The sequence below is a fragment of the Cavia porcellus genome, unplaced genomic scaffold (assembly GCF_034190915.1).
Source record: "Cavia porcellus strain 051 isolate PalLab524CR breed Dunkin Hartley unplaced genomic scaffold, mCavPor4.1 scaffold_23, whole genome shotgun sequence".
Lineage (NCBI taxonomy): Eukaryota > Metazoa > Chordata > Mammalia > Rodentia > Caviidae > Cavia > Cavia porcellus.
The window spans coordinates 11,313,618-11,338,410 of record NW_026947506.1 but is presented as its reverse complement, the minus strand read 5'-3'; the positions used below and the strand labels follow the sequence as shown (position 1 = coordinate 11,338,410).

At 37.8% G+C, this 24,793-nt stretch overlaps 2 protein-coding genes across 10 annotated transcripts in view; one reads left to right on the top strand and one right to left on the bottom strand.

Moving 5' to 3' along the window:
- Znf33b (zinc finger protein 33B) overlaps positions 1 to 24,793 on the bottom strand; it is a 100,622-nt gene that overhangs the window by 40,528 nt on the left and 35,301 nt on the right. Inside the window, exon 6 of one of the 3 annotated variants that reach the window (XM_063233567.1) lies at positions 18,119 to 18,159. The exons of 1 other annotated variant lie outside the window; for it this stretch is intronic. In XM_063233567.1, the coding sequence (XP_063089637.1) occupies positions 18,134 to 18,159 (26 nt within the window). In that variant the 3' untranslated portion in view covers positions 18,119 to 18,133. Of the gene's footprint in view, positions 1 to 18,118; positions 18,160 to 23,957; positions 24,130 to 24,793 lie in introns of those variants that run through there. One more of the 3 variants, XM_063233568.1, reaches the window with a different exon arrangement.
- Positions 1 to 24,793, top strand: part of Ankrd30a (ankyrin repeat domain 30A) — a 93,767-nt gene that overhangs the window by 60,915 nt on the left and 8,059 nt on the right. For 3 of the 7 annotated variants that reach the window (XM_063233561.1, XM_023563470.2, XM_063233560.1), the window contains 10 exons: positions 1,849 to 2,032; positions 2,874 to 3,011; positions 4,637 to 5,584; positions 7,245 to 7,397; positions 10,651 to 10,721; positions 11,086 to 11,179; positions 14,272 to 14,384; positions 16,124 to 16,253; positions 22,968 to 23,258; positions 24,464 to 24,678. In XM_063233561.1, coding sequence (XP_063089631.1) covers positions 1,849 to 2,032; positions 2,874 to 3,011; positions 4,637 to 5,584; positions 7,245 to 7,397; positions 10,651 to 10,721; positions 11,086 to 11,179; positions 14,272 to 14,384; positions 16,124 to 16,253; positions 22,968 to 23,258; positions 24,464 to 24,678 — 2,337 coding nt within the window. Of the gene's footprint in view, positions 1 to 1,848; positions 2,033 to 2,873; positions 3,012 to 4,636; positions 5,601 to 7,244; positions 7,398 to 10,650; positions 10,722 to 11,085; positions 11,180 to 14,271; positions 14,385 to 15,190; positions 15,333 to 16,123; positions 16,254 to 22,967; positions 23,259 to 24,463; positions 24,679 to 24,793 lie in introns of those variants that run through there. The other 4 variants (XR_010042136.1, XM_063233562.1, XR_010042137.1 and 1 more) reach the window with 4 other exon arrangements.

The window sequence follows — 24,793 nt, the reverse complement described above, 5'->3', positions numbered from 1 at the left end:
GGCCACTGTCTTAGTTACTTTTCTTGCTTTTTTGTTTGTTTGGTTGGTTTTTTTGAGTACCAGGGATTGAACTCACGACCTAGCACTTGTCAGACAGGCACTTAATGCTACTGAGCTAAATCCCCAGTCCCGTTACTTTTCTTGTTGCTGAGACAAAATAAGCAATACCCAAAGTTAAAGGAGGAAAGACTCACAGTTGTTAGAGGTCTCAGTCTGTAATTGGCTGGCTGCAAGGCAGGGTGGCATGGCAGAGGGACATCACAGAGGAGAAACAGTCCTTGACAAAACAGGCCAGGCAAAAGCAGCAAAGCAGTGAAGTTGCAAGGAGCAAGAGCACAGGAGACCACATTGGCCTGCTTTCTGCCCCTTACATTTTACCCAGGCTATTTGCAGTTTATGCAGGGGACATGCACAGACAGAGTGGGCACCCTTAATCCTCCCAGAACTATGGCAAATCAGTCAGTGGGCTAAGTGAGTAACAATACACCTTTAATCCCACTATCACACACTCCAGATCCAGCCACCTCCAAAAGGCCCCCACCTATGCCACCTAGGCTTTGAGGGGACATCTAGACACAAGCCAGAACAGCCATTGTTCTCAACCTAGAAAAATGTTTTCAAAAGTGTAATTTTCAGGGCCAGGGGTTTAGCTCAGCAGTATTATGTACTTGCTTGGCAAATGTGAGATCCTGAGTTTGATCCCTGGTACAAAAAAAAAAAAAAAAGTGTGATTTTCTTCCTCTTTCTCCTCTTTTTCTTCCTTCTCTTTTTCCTCACCTCCTTCCTTCTCGTCTTGTTTCCCTTCTTCTCTGTTCCTTTTTTCCTCTTCATTCTTCTCTGTCATCATCTTTTGTGGTGCTATCGCTTGAATACAAAGCCTTGCACATGGTAGGCAAGCACTGTACTGCTGACCTAGACCCCCAGATATGCACGAAACACGCATGAAATTAACAGCAAATGGAAAGTGATACTGATTATCTTATCCAACTTCTCTGTCATAGATAATATTAATTCATGTTTCTATAGTGACAGATTACTGTTTTTATTGTTATTTAGGTCCAGTCTTATTCCAAAGAGATCTTTAAATTGTTTATAAAATATATAATAGTCAATAAGTAAATTGAAATTACCCCTCCAAAAAACCACAAAAAGTGTGATAACACTTATTAGACTCATTACCCTTATCTTGGATAATAAGGACATGTCATGTAAAAACCATCTGAAGGTATTATCTTATACTATAAATCATTGTAGAGATACCTGTAATGTTTCATAAAAGTAATATTTTTATTTTTAATATGTAAATAGTGACTTTTAAAAACTTAGTTAACTATGTTTTGGGGAGTAATGACTACCTAAGAAAGGTATTTTGAGCTTTCTCTGTTTTATTTATGAATACAGGGAATTAAACCCAGGGAATACTGAGCTGCATGCTTAGCCCCTTTTTTTTCCTTTCAGTTTTTGAGACAGAGTCTCACCAAGTTGCCATGCTGGCCTTCTACCAGTGATCCTCCCACCTCAGCCTCAGAGTACCTGAGATCATAGACATGCTCCATCACACCTAGCTTAACAAGTTCTTAGTTTGTAACTATACTAACTTCAGAATTCCTTTTCCGTAATATTTACCAGTTATTAAAAATTATAATAGTACACAAACTCAATTAACAGAATGTTCATTCATCACTACCCTTCATGTATATGTCCTTTGAAAGAGATTGAGAGGTTAAAATAAGAGAACTAGAGGAAAAATATTTGAAGTATAGAAATTTTATTACGACAATAAAATCAACATATGGAGAGCCAGATTATAAAATGAACTTTTTACTTTACAACAAATCCATTCTTCAGATTTGCGTTAAAACAAGAAGAGGAAAAGAGAAAAAATGTTGATCAGTTTTATGAAAAAACTAAAGAACAATTAAGAAAGAAAGAAGAACAATATTATCAAGAAGTTGAAGCAAAACAACAACTTGAAATTTCTCTTAGAACACTAGATACAGAATTGAAGACTGTAAGAAATAAATTGGATCAGGTAAATTACTCTGATAAAAAGTTTCATATTTCAGTTTTATCAATATAGTATATCTTTGATTTAATATATACTCATGTGTTGCTTACTGTTGAGAATATGATCCAAGGCATTTCATTATTATGGCAATTTCATTATTATGCAAACATAAGCGGGTGGCCATGCACACTTAAAACAGCTCCACATCAGTGGGCAGTATCATCTTAAGGGCCATAGTGGAGTGTGCAATCCATTGTTAAAACATCATTATACAGCATGTGACTAAATCATTCAGGCTGAAAACAAAATGTCTCACTCTAAAAAAACACTGCAGCATTTATAGCTAGAGGTATTTACTGTAAATCTTGACATCTAATATAGCTTAGTTTGTTTTCTGAATAAAGGAATGAAAGTTGAGTTTAATCATGAACATAAATGTCAATTTGGGAATTTTTATGTTAAAACTGACTTTGAAACTAGTGAAATATTTCTTAATGAAATTTTATTTGATATGTCTGTGCCTATATTTAATAAATATTTTTACTCTTTAACAAGTTTTAGCTGTCATTTATACAATTTAAAATTTGAAGGCACGTGTGTCAGCACTTGCCTATAATCCCAGAACTGGGAGGCTGAGGTGGGAGGATCACTGTGAGTCTGAGACTAGCCTCCACTAGGTGATGAGACCCTGTCTCAAAAAAAAAAAAAAAAAGAAAGAAAAGAAAGAAATTTTTTGAGTTACTCATGTGGGATATAAGTCTTTGTGCTTTAATACAATACTTTGAACTTTTTTTTTCCCCTTAAAGTTTTAGGTTTTTTCCTCCCACAGGTATGAGTTATAAAACATAATGAAATGTATTTCCAGGTTTTGGAGGAACGAAATGACACGCAGAGGCAGCTTTCTCGAGAACAGAATGCCAGGATGTTACAAGATAGGATTCTGGAAAGCCACCTTTGTGAACAAAAAGAGATAGAGGTGACACAAGAGAAAATGAATCCTGAGGTATTTTCTGCAGCCATTTCCAAATGTGTGTGTTTGTCTTTGTACATATTTTCAAAGCCACCTATAGTCATATATGGATAGCACAGAGGATTTTTAAACCACCTGTGTGTACTAAATACAGTGTACATATGGAGGATGATGCCATTTTGGAGTTCGGGAATAAAGTGTAGTGTTGTTCATTCACTTCCACTGGGCTGCAGCAGTCAGATGGTAAAATTACAATGGCTCACCCCAGTGAAAGGTTTTTGATGTTTTCTATAGACATTAACAGTTTTCCATGATTTTAAAATCCTTGCTACTAACAGTAAATGTTCTAGTTTTAGGTAGTGATTTCACCCCATCATTGTGTTGATGTGGAGGTTTGTTTATTACTAAAAATATTAGGTGGGAAGGCAAAGTGTAACCAGCAGAGATACTTTAGGTGGCAACACCTACTTTTGAGCTGAGTGGCAATGTGTGCCAAGTAAAGATCTGGTATTTTATTTCTGTTAAAACAGCTCAGTGTCCTTTCCTGTTTCATATTTACTCGTGTTTCAGACACTGAAAAGGAAACAAAACATTGCTATGACAGCACCTTATCTCAGGATTTTCAAAGAGTGCTACAGATTTCATCTCACTTACCATAAGCATTTTGAAGTATAAACCTTTTTATATTTATATATTTATAGTACAGAAAAAAAAGTGACTTGGGGCCAGGGATTTACTCAAAACGCCTGCGTTAGTATGCGCAGTCGTGAGTTCGATCCTTGGTACCAAAAAAAAAAAAAAAGAAAGAAACAGAAACAAAAAAACAAAAACAGGGCTGGGGATTAACTCAGTGCCATAAGTGCCTGCCTTGCAAGCCTGCGGTTGTGAGTTCCATCCCTGGTACTGGTAAAAAAAGAAAAACAAGTGATTTCATGAAAGAACACTGGGTGTGGAGTCAAAGACATGGGGAAATCCTGGGTTGGCTTACATTTTAACCTCTTCCTTTTAGAAGTATATAACTAAATGAGTTCTTGATGTGTGCAGAAGTGCTTAGTACAGTGCTGAGATCTAGCATTTACCGATAACTAATTCTTACAACCAATCACAAAAATGTTAGAAAAGTAAACTACATATTTTCAAGATCAAGGAACTAAAAGAACTTTAGAAAATTTCACCTGTTATAATATGTAGAAGGGTTAGGTCCTTAATATGGACTGGCATATAAATTAGATAGCAAAGTATAAGCTATAAGCCCTTTTTTTTGGTATTGAGGATCGAACTCATGACCTTATGTTTGCCAGGCAAGTGTTTATGCCACTGAGCTAAATCCCTGGCCCTAAACCTAATTTTTAATATGATCCCTTTTTTAAATTTTTGCTTTTTCTTTTGTCTGTTACAGTTCAGGAAAAGGGTTTCCCAATTCTGGGATTCCTAAGAATTACCATTTATTTTTTACAACTATGGATTTTTACCTTCATTTAAATTTTTTAAACTTTTGGCAAATTATACTTCTATAAGCTTTAATATTTCAATCTAATTTTACACAGTTGGTTATCTGTTGCAGGACTTTCCTTGTATAAATGTACAGGTTATTTAGAAAAAGTCACAATATGTCATTTTATTAAGTGCTAGCTAAATATCTCATTTGTTTTACTTAGGTTTCTGTTAGTAATGAAGATCTGTTGCATAAGAATCAGAGGTTACAGAATGAAATTGCCATGATAAGACTAGAAATAGATGCAATAAAAAATCAGAACCAGGAAAAAGAAAAGAAATATCTGGAAGATATTGAAGTTGCAAATGAAAAGAATGATGCCCTCCAAAGGACAATAAAACTGAATGAGGAAACATTTGCGAAAACAGTATTCCAGTGTAATGGGCAGCTTCATATTCTGACAGCAGAAAATACAATGCTAAATTCTAAACTGGAGAATGAGAAACAAAACAAGGAAAGACTGGAAACAGAAATTGAATCATACCGTTCCAGACTGGCTTCCGCTGTTCATGATTATGATGAAAGTCAGACATCAAAAAGAGACCTAGAACTTGCTTTCCAGAGAGCAAGAGACGAGTGGTTTCGTTTACAGGACAAGATGAATTCTGATATGTCCAACCTAAAAGATAACAATGAAATTCTTGCCCACCAGCTTTCAAAAGCCGAAAGAAAATTCAACAGCCTAGAAATTGAATTCCATCATGCAAGAGATGCTCTTAGAGAAAAGACTTCAGTTTTAGAACAGGTACAAAGAGACCTAAATCAAACACAATGTGAAATGAAGGAATTTAAACACATGTATCAGGATGAACAAGGAAAAGTGAATCAATACATGGGAAAACAGGAATCCATGATGGAGAGATTGTCTCAGTTACAGAGTGAAAATGCATTGCTTCGACAGCAGTTGGATGACGCTCACAACAAAGTTGACTTCAAAGAAAAGACAGTAATTAATATCCAAGACCAGTTTCAGGATATTGTGAAAACACTTCAAGGTGAGAGTGAAAAACAAAACCTCATGCTGGAGGACAGAAACAAAGAATTACTCCATGAACATAATTGTTTAAAAGAAAGATTGTGTCAGTATGAAAAGGAGAAAGCTGAAAGAGAAGTAAGTAGCAAGAAAGGTAAATATTTTTCAGACTTCCTGGAAAAAAAGTGAAATTTGATGGATAAGTGGATGAGTGTTTAATGTAGTTGAACATAAAATATATCGTTTAAAAATGTACTTCCTGTGTTAGCCCAGAAACACACTTTATTTGCAGCAAATACAGCTTAGATCTGTTCCCACCAGGGTGTTCCTGAGTGTCTGTTACCTTTCCCCGAGCAGCACATGTATGTATGTGCGTGTTCTAAGTAGTTAGCCTGCACCTAAGAAACATGGAAAATTAAAAATTATCGTGTCTTGATGAAACATTTCTAAAACTTTTAGAGTTACAGAGAACTAAATTAGAAATCCAAAGGGAAAAAATCAAATGTGAGAGTCTTTTGTGGAGTTTTGATGTTGTTGTTTTTAATGCAGGGAATTGAACCCAAAACCTGTGTGTTTTGCGCATGTGTTCTACCCGACTTGTACTCTGGCCCTGGAGTAATTTTAATCTTAGTGTTGCTGTATTGCAAGACCATGATAAGGATGAATGGAAATGCTCCTGCCTAAGATGAGCATTTTAAATCAAGTTTCAGTTAAATGGGTTACCTGGATAGTTCACTGCAGATTTCCCAGATGAATTGAAGTGTGCCATATTTTATACTTTTTCTTCTATAGCTTCATATATGAGGCTGTATATATTTATTCCTAATAGTATAATTTTATTTTCATATTTGTGTGACTTAAGTCTGAAAATGTTTGTCTCAAATTATATATCCTTACGACATCTGAACTTTTTTTTCACCTCTTTAACAGGCATAAACTTTTCATTATCATAAATTGGGAAAAATTTGGCAGTTTACAATAAAAATCATAGTTAATATAATCTCAGTAGTATTTATCATTTATTAAACATTTTCCCAAATAACTTTCTTACATTTCTCATCTCAAGGCTGTTACTATTGTATAAAGGATTTAACTTTGTCCAGTACAAAGATAATTGTAGCAATCTGCAATTCATCACTGTGAGCTTGAATGTCCGTTTTCAGTGTAAAGAATGATGGCGGGATTCATGTACAGAGGGATGGGGTGCACAGGGGAGAGAGCTGCATCAGCTGAGGTCAGGGAAGGAGGTGACGGCCATCTTAGATAGAAACACACTTTCATTAGGAGCCTACTGGAAGGACTTGAGCAGAGGGTTCAATGTAATATACGAGTAACTCTGAAGTTAATTTGAGCCTCTACGAAAAATGAAGGAAAATGTGTGAAATTTACCACCCCAGTCCCATCCATATGCCTAACCCTTTTTGGACTTAAGTAGGCTGTTAAAAACATTGCAGATTCATCAGAGGAGGAGTGGGTAGAGGGTTGACGCCGCCATCCGAGTAATGTAATAGTGATTGGGCAGGAAAACACCACTTTCTGTGTCCCTAACTGAACTCAGTAATAAACAGGAGTAAAGATACATGAAGATGATTTGGAAAGGTGAACTGATATATATGGTGACACTTTTTTTTTTTGGTACCAGGGATTGAACTCACGACTTCGCGTTTGCCAAGCAGGCACTTAGACCGCTGAGCTAAACCCTTGGCCCTTAATGTTGACACTTTTTCAGAATATATGTAAGTTAAATATTGTGATAATAAGTTGATATACAAAATCAGTAACAGAAATATCTTTCCAGGTAGTTGTGAGACAACTTCAACAAGAACTGGCTGATACCTTAAAAAAACAATCTATGTCAGAGGCTTCCCTGGAAGTTTCATCACGTTACCGCATTAGTTTAGAAGATGAGACACAGGATTTAAAGAAGAAATTAGATCAAATCAGAAGTCAAGTATGTATGAAATTTAATTTAACAGTCAATCTATAAGTGCTTAAATAAGATAAACTGTTTTAGGATACTGATTTCATTATATTTATTATAATTATCTTTATACTGTAAGTTATTGTGACTTTGTCATTTTTCTTATAATTTCTTATATTTTTCTTTAAAATATTTGCAGTTAGGAAAGTTGAGAATTACAGTTGAGACTTATTCATGTTAAGCAGTATTTTCATTGATCTCTCTATTGTCATAGTGATATAGGCATATTCAATCAGAGAATTAATGTTAAACAAAATAGTCCAGAAAATTATCTTATTTTTTACTTTCACTTTTGTGAATAAGAATTTTAATATATTTATATGCTGGATTTCAAGGTGAGTTATATTGAAGATGTTTTTCAAAAATGAAAATGTATTATGACCCAGATATTCCTTATTTAACAACCTGCCTGTTTAACAGTTGTTCAGAGTTAGGACTGAGATGTACTATTCAGACTTAGGCCCCACCCCTTGGACTTAGGATTCTTTTTTTGGTATCATTTTCTGCATCTTGTCTAGAGAGCCTCAGTCTTTTGTACAGTATGCCTTGTTTATAGAGTACTGTAATTTTTGCTGATTGTAATATATAATACAGTTTTGTAGATCTATGTTCTGTTATACATTACAGTACTACATGTAAGCATTCTGTAAATAAAAGCAAAGTCATCAAGTTAGCTTCCTTTGGTCAATTCTTTGCTCTGAATATTGTAATGTACATATTATATGTAATTCCTCATTAACAACTCTCCTTATTCACAAGAGTATAACTCAGTTGCTAAATGAGGAATGTGTGTAATTTAAAAACTATTTGAAAAGTTACAAAAACTAAAAAATTTTAAAGTTATAATTTTTCTTTCAATTTTAGACATAATAAAAGTAAGGAAATATTCAGATTATTTGTTTGTATCTAAAAAAAGAATTAAGACCAGGTGTGGTGGCACACACCTGTAATCCCAGCACTCAGGAGGCTGAGTCAGGAGGATCACTGTGAGTTTGAGGCCCACCTGCACTGGTCAGCATGACCTTGTCTTTAAAAAAATGAAGTAATTATACTATAATCAATCATTTCTGTGAAACAATGACACAATAAGGTTTTTATTATAAAGATACTTTAAGAAATTAAAATTGAAAGCCCATAATCTAATAGAGGAGAATTTTTTATCAAATGTTCATATTTTTCTCACCATGAAAAAGAATGGAGATTTGTCTGCATTATACAGCTGTGGGCAGGATTTACAGACCATGCACTGACCCGCTGAGGAGCTCTGTGTGCAGTCGCACACCTCACACCCTTCCCTTGCTCACCAGAGTGCTTGCTGAAGCAGCCCAGCAGTCACTAGAGATGAACGGATTTGAGCACCTTCATTTAGCAGCAGGGCCCAATAGTTTCAGCTCACTGGTCTTAGCCACTGCTCATATACCTACCTAATACTTCACCCAGGAAGCACTGTTTGTGTGATCATTGGCAGTGAGTAGTCCTGAGAGAACAGAAGCTGTAAACGGTTACAAATGAAGGGCTATTGGCTGCTGGGACTAATTGGTGAGGCTTGTGAGTTGAGGGTGTGTTTCGGGCCTCATGCCCTGCATTTGTTGCCACCTTCACTGTGAGGAGTGGCCAGTTCAGTGTAGACAGAAGACCTCTCCCATCGCCCAGCACCTGCCTAAAACATCAAGTTTTGCTTTCTCTTCCTGAGGTCAGCTCTGGAGGCCCCAGGAAGCAGGAGAGTACCTCCCTTTCCTTCCTCCTACCCCCCTGCACTTTTCTCAACACAGCCTCACATGGAGCCCTGGGCCATTCTGAAAACTTCAGTTTTTCTTCTTTACCTTCAAGAAATTTCTGGCATTGATGACTGAACCCAGAGCCTTCCACTGAGCTCCATCCCTGAGCCATTTCTATGTTTTATTCTGAGACAGGGCCTCACTAAATTGCCCAGCCTGGTGTCAAGTTTGCTAGGATTATAGACATGTGCCAGTACACCTGGCCTAATTTGTTTCTTTTTGTTTTTTGACATAGTCTGACTGTACATCACAGGCTGTCCTTGAGTTTACTGTGTCGCCCCAAGACAGCCTCAAGCTAATAGCAATCTTCCTGCCTCAGCCTCTTGAGTGCTAGGATCACAGTTGTGTGATACTAAGCCTAGCTCCTGTGTTAAATTTTGAGACAGTCTCACTAAGTTAGCATGGCTGGACTTGACCTAGGCAATCTTCTGCCTTAGCATCCCTGCAATATCAAATTTTATCAAAACATAAAATACAATAATACCTAATAGCAAAGATTCTAGATAGCTGAATATGTGTCAGTCTTCTAATTTCTTTATGGATACTCCCTTATTTAATTTTCCTTTTCTGGTGAGGGGTAGATACTGTTACATTAATTTGAATTTACAGGTGGTAAAAACAAGGCAAGGAAAGTTCATCTTCTTAGGACTGCACTGCTAGTACCTGGCGGAGCTGGGACTCAGGCACAGGCATTCTGGCTTCTCTCTAGCTACAGTTTCTCAAACCATTCCAGGAGACCACTAGATGTCACTGAAGGGTCATGACTATTTTATTATTGGCATAGCTCTTGACATATGTAAGAATTTTTCAATCATAGCTGATGAATGGTACTTGAAGTATATAAGGTATAGTATAATTCTTGTAATATAAAAATATAACTAGGGGCTGGGGGTTTAGCTCAGCGGCATAAGCACCTGCCTTGCAAGCAGGCGGTCGTGAGTTCGATCCCCGGTACCGATAAAAATGAAAAAGACAAAAAAAAAAAAATAAAAATAAAAAAAATAAAAATATAACTAAAAGGGCATCATGAGTGAAGAAATTTCCTCTTTTCTCCCATTTTACAGGGTTTTTTTGTTTTTGTTTTTTGCCTGCAACACAGGGTTCTCCCAGTATTGCCTAGGCTGGCCTCAAGCCTTGGCCTCTGTAGTGTCGGGACTGCAGGTCCGTAGCACTGTGGCTGTGTTTGGTCAGTCTGAGTACTCACAACAGGGCTAAAGTCAGGAACAGTGTGTTTCAGATCTAGGGCAGGGGTCTAAAACTTTTCTGTAAAGGTACAGACAGTGTTATTTTGGGCTTTGTGAGCCATAAGATCCCTGCTTCAAAACTTCAGTTAACTGTAGTCGCAGCACAGAGCTAATTGTGCACAGTGTGGAGGCTGTGTTCCAGTTCACTTGTAACAAACTCTAACGGAGTGCAGGTTATTATTAAATTTTTTTTCATTTTAGTTGGAAGAAGAACGCCATCAACGCATGGAAGCTGTACAATGTGCTGAGAAGATGCAAGAACACTTACAAAAGTATGATTTAAGCCGTATGCAAATAACTCAAGCATTTATGAAGTAAAGGAGCAGTATAATATGAGCAGTATATGTTTTGTAATTAGTGAATCTCTGTCAAGCCAAGGGAAAATTCTAGCTTTGCTAGTTACTTGAAATGTGTAATTCAGGGCTATGGATGCAGTGTGTACTTTAGATGTGAGGCCCTTTGTTCAGTCCCCAGCACTGCAAAGGACAAGCTATCCAACACAGCTGGAAAAATAATTATCAAATTATCCACTTTTTCTAATTTTTAAAATTGCATGTAGTCTTTCAAATGTTCAAACGTTATGTGACTTTTTTAAATAGATCTGTGAAAATAATTATTTTGAAATAAATGTTTTAGGCTCGAACTTGAGAATTCCAGGTTAAAAGCTAAAATAAAAAAGCAAGCAGGGAAAATTGAACATCTTCAGAAAAACCTGTTAAGTGCAAATTTGGTAAGTCAGTCTTTTTTTAATTTCTATCATACCAGAAAGGAGTTCTTATTTCTCTACTAGTATATAAGAATGTTTCAGGCAATATGAAGTTTCATTGATAAAAATACTTGTCATAATCATATTGATACTGCTTGCTAAGGTAAATTAGTTCATACAATTAATGACTTTGGCAGTGGTATTTTAATAAAGATTGTGGTAGTCTAAAATCCATTATTTTATATGTGCCACATTTTGTTTATCATTATCCATTCATGAACTTGAGAGTTATTTCCACACTTCTTTGGAAATAATGCTGCTCTGGACATTGAGATACAAATGTCTGTTCTGAGCCCGGGTTAATATTTTATAACAACTTTTAAAATTCCAGGAAATTAAGTTATGTGATCTAGAATTTTGAATTTCTCTAGCAATCAAAGCCTTTCCATGAGATTTTATAATTTACATTCTCATCAAGAATGGATACTAGGTCACTATGTAAGTATTTTCCCCCCATAGAAATAGTATTTCTCTTTGACTGTAAGAAAGAAAACAATGTCAGTAAAACAGTAGAAATGGCTGTTCACCTTATAACTAGTGCTCCTAGCATTGCAGTTTCAGAATTTTTTCCATTCACTTGTATTTATCAGCTATTCGGAGATTTAACAGTGCAAGACTGATACATGCATCTGGGTGACAGTTTGCTGATGTCTAATGAAAACCATTAGCTGTTGACCAGGCAAAGCAAAATGTCTTGTTGTTCATGCTCTCCTGTGTGGGAATTAGGGTCACAGAATACCCTGTGTGCCTGGAATTGGAGCTGTGAGGCAGCTCCTTCCAATCCATCCAGCTCCATTACACAGGCACATGTTGCTACGGTTTCTGTCTAGATGTCCCTCAAACCCTCATGTGGTCATAAGTGGGGCTCTTTCAGAGGGTGTGCAGTGCTGGGATTCAGGGTATGCAGTCACTAAATTGGTCCACTGATTGGCTTGGCATAGTTCTGGGATCAAGAGTGCCATGCTAGAATTAAGGATGTGAGTGTTACCTGCCCTGAAGGTGAGTAGCCTGGATCAGATGTAGGGATAGAAAGAGGCTATGGCTTATCACCTTTTGCTGCCGCTGCTGGTGCTGCTGCTCTTGCCTTCTCCTCTGTGATGCCACACTGCCTCAGGGCCAGCCAGCCATGAACTGAAACCTCTGCAGACCGTGAGCTACATAAACCTTGCCCTTCGGAACTTGTGGGTGTTGGGCATTTTATCTCAGCAACAAGAAAACACATGTTATCGGAATCTACAGCATTCTGGCTAGTGTTTTTCTGAAGAAACATGGAGAACTAATTTTTTCTTCACATAAATTAGTCCTTTTTTTACTACCATACTTTTTTGGGGTTTTTTTTGTTGTTGTTTTGTTTTTTTGGTCTTTTTTGAGTCGGGGTCTCGCTGTGGATTCAAGCTGGCCTTGAGCTCACTTTGTAGCCCAGGCTGGTCTCTAACTCGCAACGATCCTCCCACCTCAGCCTCCCAAGTGCTGGGATTACAGGCGTGAGCCCCCACACCCGGCTACCATACTTTTTACACACATAACATGATGATATGTACTTTCATGAATTAAAATGCCATTGGGCATCCTCTTACATTGTGTCATGCACAAATGTATTGAGGTTGAAAAGCTGGTAATAGTACAGTATAGAACTGGAAAATATTTGAAAGAAAATAGTAGAAAAAGTAACAGTATAAAAGTAACATTTCCTAATAGGAAAGTAGCATTATCAAAGCAAAACAAGATAAATCATGCTGGTCAGCTTTCTAAGGCTGAGTAGACTAAATTCAAAGTAACACCAGTGTGATTCAGTATGATACATATTTGGGATTCACTTCAGAAGGGATCCATACCAAATAATGGCTGATGAGGTTCTTTCCAGTGAGAAGTAAGCTAAAAGGAAGAAGCAAAAGTGTAAATGACCCCTGTCACGGCTGAAAATGGGAGGCCTCTGAGAATCTGAAAAGAAATGGGGCTGAGACTTAGGCGCTGCCTTGGGGAGTGCAGTGGTGCTAGAGGGGTAGAGAGGAGGTGCGGCCCCTGTGAGCAGACGCTGCGAGGAGTAGCAGGATAACAATCTGTAAAACCAAAAGTCCTCGGTGACCCTCACCTTGTTTATTGGACTTACAGCATGAAAATCAGATTTTAATGTACACAAGTGATGAAAGTTTGTAGATTTGTACATGAGATCATGAATCAGAGAATATTAGAGTCCATTGGAAGGGAAGAAACAAGATAAAAAAAAAGCCACAAGAATCATGCAAAAGTTAGATGTTTGTATGTTACAAGGAAGACAAACTTTAAAGACAAATGTTTAATAAAAAAAAAAAAGGAAGATAAATTGATGGATTCCTGGGCCAGGGATATGGCCCAGGTGGCAAAGTGCCTGCCAGGCAAGCTTATAGAGAAAAAGTATCTTTCTCATCCAAAAGTCAAGTGAGGTTCAGAAATAGGAGGAAATCAAGTAGATGTTTCCCAAAACTTGTCTGGATAAAAAGTGGCTTAAATAAACCTGGAATATCTTAAGCTATTAATGGAAGGGCTTCTCGGTTATTTTTAGAAAGTAAAATGAAGGGGGCTGGGGATTTAGCTCAGTGGCATAAGCACCTGCCTTGCAAGTGTGCAGTCGTGAGTTCAATCCCTGGTACCAATAAAAATGAAAAAGACAGAAAAAAGAAAGTAAAATGAAAATATAACCATTGTTTTTAAATATTTGTAATCAACATTTGTGTGTCGAACTTATTTTTAACAAATTTTAGCAGTGCAAATTTCAGAAAACAATAAAGTACAAGTTAATTTGAGCTGCATCCAGAGAAGCAGTTATTTGTAAAGTCTATAAATATGGCCATCAGTTTTATACATTGCATTAAAAAAGTCATGAGCTCATGACAGGTAATATTTTTAAGAAAGAATAAATCTCTAGATTTTTAAAAAATAATTTTAGGGGCTGTGGGTTTAGCTCAGCAGCATAAGCACCTGCCTTGCAAGCAGGCGGTCGTGAGTTCGATCCCCGGTATCGATAAAAATGAAAAAAAAAGACAATAATAATAATAATTTTAAATTGTTTTTCAAAGTCTGAAGATGATAAGGAACAGTTAAAGAAATATGCTGAGTTAAAACAAGCTCTGGAATATAATTTGGACCAAGAAAAGAAGAAAAATGATGAATTAAAAAAAGAGCTAACTAGGTAAGACTATATGTCAGATCTTATCAGCCATTCATTAAATGATTTCACTAACTTTACTAAAGCTAAATACGAATTTAATATTTGCCTTCTAATAATTAAATTACTGTATTTTAAAATTTACGTCAAATACCCATAGTATAATCTGTTTTTTGAATGCCCAAATATCATTTCCTATAATGATTTTAAAAACCTGACAATGCTTTGAAATACTATCAAATACAGTCTTTTTCATCTACCTTGAATTTTTATTTCTGAAGATATTTTTTAGACTGACCTTCTTTTGGTAATATCCTTCCATCTAACCTTAAACTATTTTAGTATCTAATAGCCTATATCATTCTTCAACAATACTAAAATTAATTTTTATTTAGCTCACATTCTCTTCATACCTCTTTCTCTTTCTCCAGTTATAAAATCTTATCACGTTACCATCTATTCCGTGGGTAACCCCATATGTGCCTGAGCTACCCATGTTATTAAGCTTGTATTGGCTTCTCATATGTGTGTGCCCGTCTGTGGGTATAATACATAAGTAACGTACAGTCATCCCTTGATGTAATCAGCATGTTGGTTCTGCACCCCCTCAGGTACCAAAATCCTTGGATAGTCAAGTCTTCTTATAAAATTGCATTGTGTTTACATATAACCTACTTAATCCTTCTGTACTTTATATCATCTCTACTTGCAATACCTAGTAGAATGTAAATGTTATGTAAATCATTGCTGTGTCATTCAGGGAGTAATGACAAGAAAACAAATCAGTGTGTGTTCATTACCAGTGCAGGCTTTTTCCTGCGTCATTTCAGCCCACTATTGGCCGGATCCCTGGAAACAGAACCTGGGGCTAGAAAAAGGTGACAGTGTATGTCGCCTACACACAAAATGTATGTGTGCCTTGCAGATGCAAGGATGTCTACCACCTGATGGAGAAAATGGAGTGTTTTCCAGGTCTTGAAGCCCAAACATGGCTGTTTTGTATTTATCTGGGGAGAACTTGAGTTTGTTATGATTCTAAGCAATGCTTGTCTCTCCTTTAACTGTCTGTCTTTACACTGTTTTGCACGTCTTGTGTTTTGTCAACATTGCAGTAGCAAAGATCAAAATTTCCTGAAGCAGACTTTTCATCTACCCCTTATTTCTGTTGATTTCCTTTGGCCTAACTCTGCTACTTCTTTTCCTCTTTAACTCAGATTTCAAAGATGATTCCACTTTGAATGATCTCCTTGATGTTTTCTTTTCTCTCCTTTTGTTTTCTTTTGCTTTGTGTCTGGGTTTGAACCTTGTACATCTGAACACGTGCTCTACCCCTGAGCCACACCTCCAGTACACCTTCAGGCTAGTGTGTGCACTGTCTTTTCTTATACACCATGGTTAACAGGTACAAAAGTGTATTTCTATAATCTTTTTAACCATTCATACATGTTTATTTTCCTTCACTGTGGTTTCTGATCTCTGGGCTTTAGCTACTATTAATAAGTTAATGTTTTATTTTAACATACCAAAGTGCATATTATTAAATAAGAATCCTGTATATGATTACAGTATTAGCTCTTTACCTGTCACATACACAGTGTAAACTTTTTCTGCATATTATTTATCTAAGATTATGATTGCATCAGAATGTTTTCAAATGTTAGGCTAAAACAAATGAAAGAGGATAATTTCTAAATTGATTTCTTTTATGATAGAATATAGTATCTATTGAAAGATTTAAAACTTTACTCTGTACATTCTTGCAGATTTAAGAAACTTTTTAAAATGACAGAAGCAAAATTAAATGAACAGGAGAGTGGAGAGTTTCGTTTCCATGGAGATTTAAAATCCAATGAACTTGAAATGAATATTCCAATTAAAACACTAATACATAAGGTAATGTTTTATTAGTTTTGGGAACAAAAATGACTTAGTTTGGGGAACTATAAATCTCTATTTTGAGCATGAAATGATGGTTTTTTTGTTTTGGTTTTTACTTCTATAGGTTTGATACGAATGAAAAATGCACCACTTTTCTATTAAAAGGGCATAGTGTTGTCTTAAGCACTGGCTATGACATAAAGCCAACCTGCGCACCATTACGTTACCCCAAGTCATGTGTACCAAATGAATTTTAGATGGTTGGTTGCATCTTTATTGAAATACTGTTAATGTAATTTGAAATTCAGTCATTTAAAGTATGTAATTTGGTGGCTTACAGTATTGTCACTGAGTTAACAATCATCACGACAATTTTAGAGCATTCTTTCACCCAAAAAAGAAAACTCAGACCTTTTAGCCATCACCTGTTCCTTTCCCTGCTCATCCTTAGGGAACCATCGATATACTTTGTTGATTTTCTTCTTTTGGACATTTAGTGTGAGAGTACTCAGTATGTGCTCTGGCTTCTTTTGAGAATGTCTTCTTTCACTTAGCACGGTTTCAGGATGTTGCAGCAGGTGTCGGTGCTTCATTTCCTCTTCTAAGTAATACCCTCTTACATGGATTATTAATCCATTCATCTGATGGCTGCCTTGGATGCTTTCAACAGTCATTAACGCTGCTGTGGCTATACATGTACAGGTTTTCGTGTTTGCCCATTTTCATTTCTCTTGGCTCAGGAGTAGAACTGCTGCATCATGAGAACTCTGTGCTTGGGGGCTGCGGATTTAGCTCAGCGGCATAAGCACCTGCCTTGCAAGCAGGCAGTCATGAGTTCGATCCCCGGTACCGTTAAAAATGAAAAAGACAAAAAAAAGAAGAACTCTGTGCTTAACCTCTGTGAAACTAGCAGCACTAGTCTGTTTTCCAAAGTGATTGCGCTGTTTCACATTCCACCAGCATTCTGATTGGCCATTCATGTGGCCTCATTGGAGAACTGTCAACTTAAATTCTTTATCCACTATTAAAGTGGATTATCTTTTTTTTTTTTTTTTAACCCAATCTCACTATGTATTCCAGGCTGGCCTTGAACCCATGGTGATCCTCCTGCCTCAGCCTCCCGTGTGCTGGGATTATAGACATGTGCCATAACACATGTTTGGGGTTTTTTTTGTTTGTTTGTTTTTGTCTGTTGTTTTTTAATTGTAAGTCCTTTATATATCCTAAGCATAAATCCCTTTCCAGACACATGATTTTCTGATTTTTTCTGTCACTCAGTGATTTGGTGGTTTTTCCAAGCATATTTAATTTTGATAGTCTGTTTTTTCTTCTGATGTCGTATCTGGGAAACTGTTACCAGACCCACTGCGGATGCCCTGACATGGTGGAGTCAGGCTTGCAAAGCAGAGCCCATTCCTCTTCCTTTCTCCATTCAGACCTTTCATCTTCATCCATTGCTACCTTTATCCCTCCCATTCCTGCATGCTTGGCAGAGGATCTGCTAACTCAGAATATTACTTATTGCATAATAGTTATCTCTAGATTTTTACCAGTTAGTAGGGAAAAAATCAATCTAGACTGCCAGCCTTCCTCATTAGAAACTGAGCCAGCTATCACTTTACAGTTCACAGTCACATCCTCTTTTGCCCTAGTGTCTGGATCATGTGCATCACACTGGGGCTGATTATTTCTTGGCACAGATCCTACATGCTCAGAAACCAGTTGTGTGTATTTATCTTCTTTTCCTTAAACAGACTTGTTTAACTCTGCTTTCCCTCTATCAGGGTGTGCCAGTTACTTTTCAAATCTCATTGCTTAGACAAAATACCCAACACTAAAAATTAAGGGAGGAAAGGTTTATTTAGCTTACACTGTGTGGTGATTCCAGTGTGTAGTCAGCTGGCTCCAAGGCAGGGTTGGCCTGGAAGAGGGAGGGGCACAGTTCAGAACAGGAATTAGGTGGAAGACGGTGAAACCAGCCAGAGCAAAAAGGAGGAAGGGCAAGCCTCTTCTCTGCCCTTATATTGTAAACAGGCTTCCCCACCCCTAGGGCAGGTATGGTGTTCATACCACCTCCCTGCCCTCCTCTTGCCTAGGTAAGGAGGTTTACAAGGGAGGAGGACCTTGAGCCCTGCTGAGTGACTTCACTAAACTTCTAACCTTTCAACAATGTAGCAACCACTACAACAGGGTTCACGGAGTAAATAATTCAGCCCATCCCAAGAATACTTTTTTAGGAGTTTAACTCATAAAAATCAGGCAGTGTTTGGGCAATTTATGAAAGACAAATCATGATGAAAGTAGTCATCTGAATTTCAAAATTTGCACGCATTTGGATGCTGTGGGGATGTACTGTGGTATACCACAGAGATGCGGTGGTCTCCTCCCCGTGAACAAACCTGAGAGCGGGTAACGAAAAGTGTATTCCTTTTCTTCATGTTCCAAAGGCGCCACATTTGTTTTACCACTGAGATTAAATATTGCTCCATAGTGTTCTCTTTTCCCCATTAAGGAAGAAAATTAAAGTTTAATACTAAATTAGGCTTAAAGTTGCCTCTTGTAGAATCTGCTAGTTATAAATCCCATAAATACCTGATTTTGATTACTAAACCAAACAATTCTAGTTGCATTTTTTTTTTTTCTTTTTTTTGGTCTTTTTCGTTTTTATCGGTACCAGGGATCGAACTCACGACTGCCTGTTTGCAAGGCAGGTGCTTATGCCGCTGAGCTAAATCCTCAGCCCCATAGTTGCTTTCAACTCTTGTGTTTCATATGCTTCCCCATCTGCCATATCCCCTAACTAGACTAGAAAGTCCAAATTTGCCTCTTAAAAGGGAACGTTAGAAAAATTTCTTCCTCCATAATCCAAATTGTGTTCATTATCTGCTGATTTTTAGCACTATTACTAATAAATTACCCTCGTATTTATTAAAGCCTTGTAAAGGAGACTTCATTTCTGTTTCAGTTTCTTACTATCTCTTTCTAAAAACTTACTTCTCTGTTTATTATTCTTAGTAAATTACCCCAAAGTTAGTAGTTTCAGACAATGCTTATTTTCTGTGCAAGGCTGGGGTTGAGAGAAGCTTGGTGAGGACAGTTGTCTCTGCTCCCCTAAGCTTGTCAGGACAGCTCAGAGGCCGGAAGTCAGAACATCGGAGGGCTTGCTGGCTGGCATGTCTAGGGGCGGTGTCCACCCATCTTCCACCAGCTGCACCCACAGCTGAGACAGGCATCTGCTCTGAGTTCTTCCTCCGTGCGTGGACAAGTCTGAGATAGAGAGCATCCTTACCTAGTGTGGGAAGTCGCACGACATCACTTTTATCACACGCTAGTCCTTAGAAGTGTGCCGAAGGTTGACCTACATACTCTCACCTTTTTTATGGAATGACTATTGTATAAAGACAGGTTCTAAAATCAGCACGCTGCCGATCAGCTATAAAGTTTTTATCGCTCTCCCACTGGAGACCTGCTGCAAGTCTCATGTAGTGTGGTATCATGGGCAGTCCTGCAGCCCACAAACTTACCATCCTGGGCAGGTGCAAATGGGTGGGGTACACGGGTTACAAAACCGTTAGAACCAAAGAAATAAGTCGTCACCACCCACAGACCAAAATTCTGCTAAATGGCTAAAACCTTCCCCCTCAACAGGGGATTTGGGAGGCACCAATGTTTGCTGCCACTTCTTTACTCAGTCAGGAATTAACTCTCAACATGGGACAATTGGCGTTGGGTCTTAGCTGTAGGCCCGGGCCTCTCGGATGTACTCTTTTCATGAGAAATAACCTGTGCACTGGCCTGGTTTTCTTGGCCTGTGTCCTTCATGTAGAACTCCCATCATCTAAGGTTCTCCTTGATGTTTACTGTCTTAGTTCAAGCTGGTGACTAGTGCTTTTCCTACTACATTTTCACGGCAGCTTTAAATTTCCTATGAATTTTATTGGGTTCACACCTTGTGAAAAGTTACCTTTACAAATCTTTTGACATAGCTCTTCATCTTGGGCTTCCAGCCATAGTAAGGCAATTCCACTAAAGTTTTGTGCTCTTAAATCCTTCAGGCACAGGGGCTGGGGACTGCAAGCAGGCAGTCGTGGGTTCAATCCCTGGTACCGATAAAAAGGAAAAAGACAAAAATAAAAAAAAAATAAAAAATAAATCCTTCAGGCACAGCCTTAAATCTTTCTGGAGTCTTGCCAAGGAGTTTTGTAGTCCTAGCTTACTGGCTTCATCTTTAGACCATGTGTTCCCAGCAGCACCCAGGATTTGATCTGATCCCAGAAGCCATTTACTTCAGCATTATTTGACATGTAGAGAAGCGACCAGTGAGAAGCGGCAACCCAGTAAATCCTGGTTTCCAGCAAGTCTTTCTTTAGCTCAGCTTTCAGCCATTCTCTTTCAGCTAAAACGTAGCAAGAGTTTTCTTTCTTCCACGTATCAATACCATTTTTCTCACTGACTTCAAAGCCTTCCTCCCATCCTCTGTAAGGACCACCAGTCTTCCACTGACAGTCGGCTTGCTTTCTCTTCTGGGTCCTTTCTGCTTCCACCCACTTGCAGTCCAGAGATATTCTACATGTTCCAGTTTTGTTTCAATGGCAACAACTCATTTAGTATCACTATCTGTGCAGTTATTGATTTGGTTTAGGACTTGTGTTGGTTTGGTTCAGTTTGATTTTTTTTTTTTAATAAAGACAATAAAACCCAACAAAACAGAGTAAAGCCAATCAAAACAAGGCAGTGAAAGTGGTACAGAACTTCAAAACAGGATAATAGGAAATCAGCAATGGTTACCTAATATATGTTGTTCTCTCCACAGTAGTTGTCCATCCCATCAGACATAGTAAAATCAAACAAAACAGAGTAAAAACGATCAAAACATAACAGTGAGTAAAACAAAACAATAAATCAGAACAAAACAAAACAGCTCAATATTGGGTTTCAAAAACAAGACAGAGGGAAGCCCCGTATTTGCTACTTTGCATAGTGTTATTCTCCTAGTGGATGCTCGGACTTCCAGCCTTAACCTGCAGTGTCACTCAAACAGTACAAGCCTTTAGTTGTTTTTGTACCTCAGTTGCTGTCAACTCAGCCTGTCCTCCAAACCAGCTGGTTGCTTCTGGGGAAGATTTGTAGTTCTTGATTCTCAGTCCATGTGCCAGTCAGCTCACAGGGAAGGCGATCTGGCTTCTCTCTTCTGGTCCCTACAAGCTTTGCCCTTTTTGGTCTTTTTCGTTTTTATCAGTACCAGGGATCGAATTCACGACTGCCTGCTTTCAAGGCAGGCGCTTATGCCGCTGAACTAAATCCCCAGCCTTTTTTTTTTTTTTTTTTTTGAGACTGAGTCTTGCCGTGTAGTTTAGGCTGGCTGGGGGCTCACTTTGTAACCCAGGCTTGCCTCACATTCACAGTGACCCTCCTGCCTCAGCCTCCCCAACTGCTGGGATCACAGGTATGGGCCACCATGCCCAGCTGGATCTGTTCAATTATTAATTTATAACACCTCAAAATTCATTGTCACAAAGTGAGATTTATTTTGTTCACAGTCTTCAGTTTGGACCAGGGTAAGTGAGGCCAGTTCATCCTTTCCATTTGACCTCAGCTGGGGTGACTTGAAGGGAAGGACTGGATTCATCTAAAAGGTGTCCACTCACATATCAGGCAGTCAGAGCAGGCTTTAGCTGGGCCCTCAGCAAGGCGGTGAATGGACGACTTAGGTGAGGATTCACTTGTGTCTGGAGCTTCCTTGCTGTATGGGGACTGGTTCCCTAGGGAGACTCTGGTGAAAGATAGCTCAGATTTTCATCTCACCTGCAAAGTCACATGGCAGTTCCGCCATACCCATTTCACTAGAAACCAGTAACGAAGGTAAACTCCACACTCAGCAGAGGGAGTTTTACAGGAGAAATGTCAAAAAAAATGTTTTTAAAATGCCATTCTAACGATTTTATCTAACGATGATGGTACTTCCGCTCAGCGCCACTGAAGTCCCACCTCTTTCTTGTGGATATTGTTGTTTAGTGTGCTCTCTTCATGGAAAGGATCAGAAGATTAGAAGACAGTACCATCGAATTGAGACATTTTTGTTCCAAAAACTGCTTTTACACTGAGGAATGTTATTTATCCTAACAGAGAATCATTGCATCGCAGAATGTAATTCCAGTTAACGTAAAACATTCACAATTCAGGAAAAATCTTATAGCTAAAGTTCATGCATGCCAGAGTCACCAATTAAAGCCTTGTTTTCAGAGTTGTACTCTAGTAGCCTTTATTGGTTCAAACCTAAGTAATTCAGAATGATGTCTCTGATTCTTTTGGAAATTATGAGGCAGAGATGGGGAAGGGTAAAAGATTATACTACTAAGAGGTGACTCAGCATCATTTTAAGGGCAGAAATGAAACAATCCCAGAAAAATAAAAGTCCAAGATCAAATGCACACATTTTGTGACAAAGATAATGAGAGTAAAGAATAGGACTCTTGATGTTTTTTTTTTTTGTTTTGTTTTGTTTTGTTTCTTTTAAAGCCAGTCAAATTTAGCAGTGGGGGGTGGTATAGACTCCTGATGGTTTTAATAGTGTTGATTTTCTGAGTAATTCAAGGGAATATCGGACAAGTGTCTAGGGTGGATTACATTTTATTACAACTGGATGTAAGTGTAACTTCTATTCATTTTGTGTTTGACTGTTCTTAGCCCACTCCTTCATTACCCGTCTGTGTTATTTTATTCATGCAGATTGATGACCTTGCAGCAAAACTGGAAGCTACATCTTCTAAATGTCTACATCTGGATAAAAATAATGAGTTTCTCCACCAGGAGTTATTGTCTATGAAAAATATACAGAAGAATTGTGAAACACTAGAGGAGAATAAAAAGAAATTGGAACAAGAAGTTGTAAACCTCAAAAGTCACTTAGAAAAAAATGTAGTAGAACATGGACAACTAGAACAGTATAAGCGGGAGATTGAGGAAAGAGCAAGACGAGACTTACTGGAAAAATTAAAACAAGTCAACTTGTTTTTACAGGTTAACTTACTTCTCTTTAATGTGCTTAAGTCATTTCATTGAAAATACTATTTCGGATGTTTACATTGTTTGTGTTTCTTCTGCTTCCTTTATAACTTTTATCTTGAAGTTTCTAGAAGGAAGATGACAGTGTGTGTCTTCCATTAAATATTTCCCATTTCATTAGAACCAAATTGATCTCTCAATGATATTTATTTGAGAATGAGAATCATTTGATTTTTTAAGACTAATGGACCTAAAACTGTTAAGAGCAAAAAAGAAAAAAGTGTGGTGTAATAATTTTGTTAAATTGTTACCTCGTTCAGTTGTTAAACTTTTGAATTGTTTATATTTGAGTGATTGGAGTACGTGAGTACTAGGAATGATTCAGGGCTATAGATGGACCTCAGTGGTGGAGTGCTTGCCTAGCACCACCAAAAAAGAAACATTTAAAATGTTTACAATTCATATATGTAAAATTCCTTTTCCAAATCATTGGCTCAGAACTCAAGGAAATGCAAAATAACTTTCAGTTATGATCAAACAACACGCTTTTAAATTTTTAAGTAATTTGGGGCTGGGGGTTTAGCTCAGCAGCATAAGCGCCTGCCTTGCAAGCAGGCAGTCATGAGTTCGATCCCCGGTACCAATAAAGGAAAAAGACAAAAAAAAAATTTTTTTTAAATAATTTTATCACAGTAAAAAAGACACATTGCGATTAGTCCCCCTCAAAATACTCTCCTTCACTGGGAACGTGCTTGGCCCGCCATTCTTGCCACTCGCTCAAGCGCTTCTGGCAGTGCGCCTTCATGAGGACTCTTCACCGTGCTGTCCCAGCTGCCTTGCTATCCTGAACTGACTGCAGATGTTTACACCTCTGGGTCATTTTACTCTGGAAAAGAGCCAGAAGTCACGTGGTGCCAGGTGTGGTGGATAACGTAGACAGAGGACACACCACCATGTGTTTATGAGCTGCCTTTCCACGGGATGGCTCTCAGCAGCAGCCTTCCCTGTGTTTTTAATCACACTTTGTAAAGACACTCGTGAAAGCGGACTTCCGGAAGTGCTTCAGAAAGTGGCGAGAATAGCAGGATATGTGTACTCAGAGGCAGGGAAAGGATATGTTTTACTGTAAAAAATTTTTTTAAACATTCACTGCATATTTTGATTGCCTTTTGTATTTGGATCACACTTTTTTAAAAAATACATCTTTTAATTTGCTTTAGACACAAGCGGCATCTCAAGAACATTTAGAGCAGTTAAGAGAGAGTAACAATGCTTCAATGAGAAATCAGATGGAACTCAGAATTAAAGACCTGGAGTTGGAGCTCTCTAAAACGAAAACTGAAGAAGATTTCAATAAAATACAACTGGAAAAATACAGGCAACTCTATATGGAGGAATTCAGAACTAGAAAATCATTGTCTAGTAAGCTAAACAAGTAAGTCCAAACAGAATCGTAGAAATAGGCTGAGTTCATTCATTTTCCTCTGAAGCATACTTTTCAGGTTCATGAAAGTAGTAGAAAATAAATGCTAACTAGACATTTTGGGAAA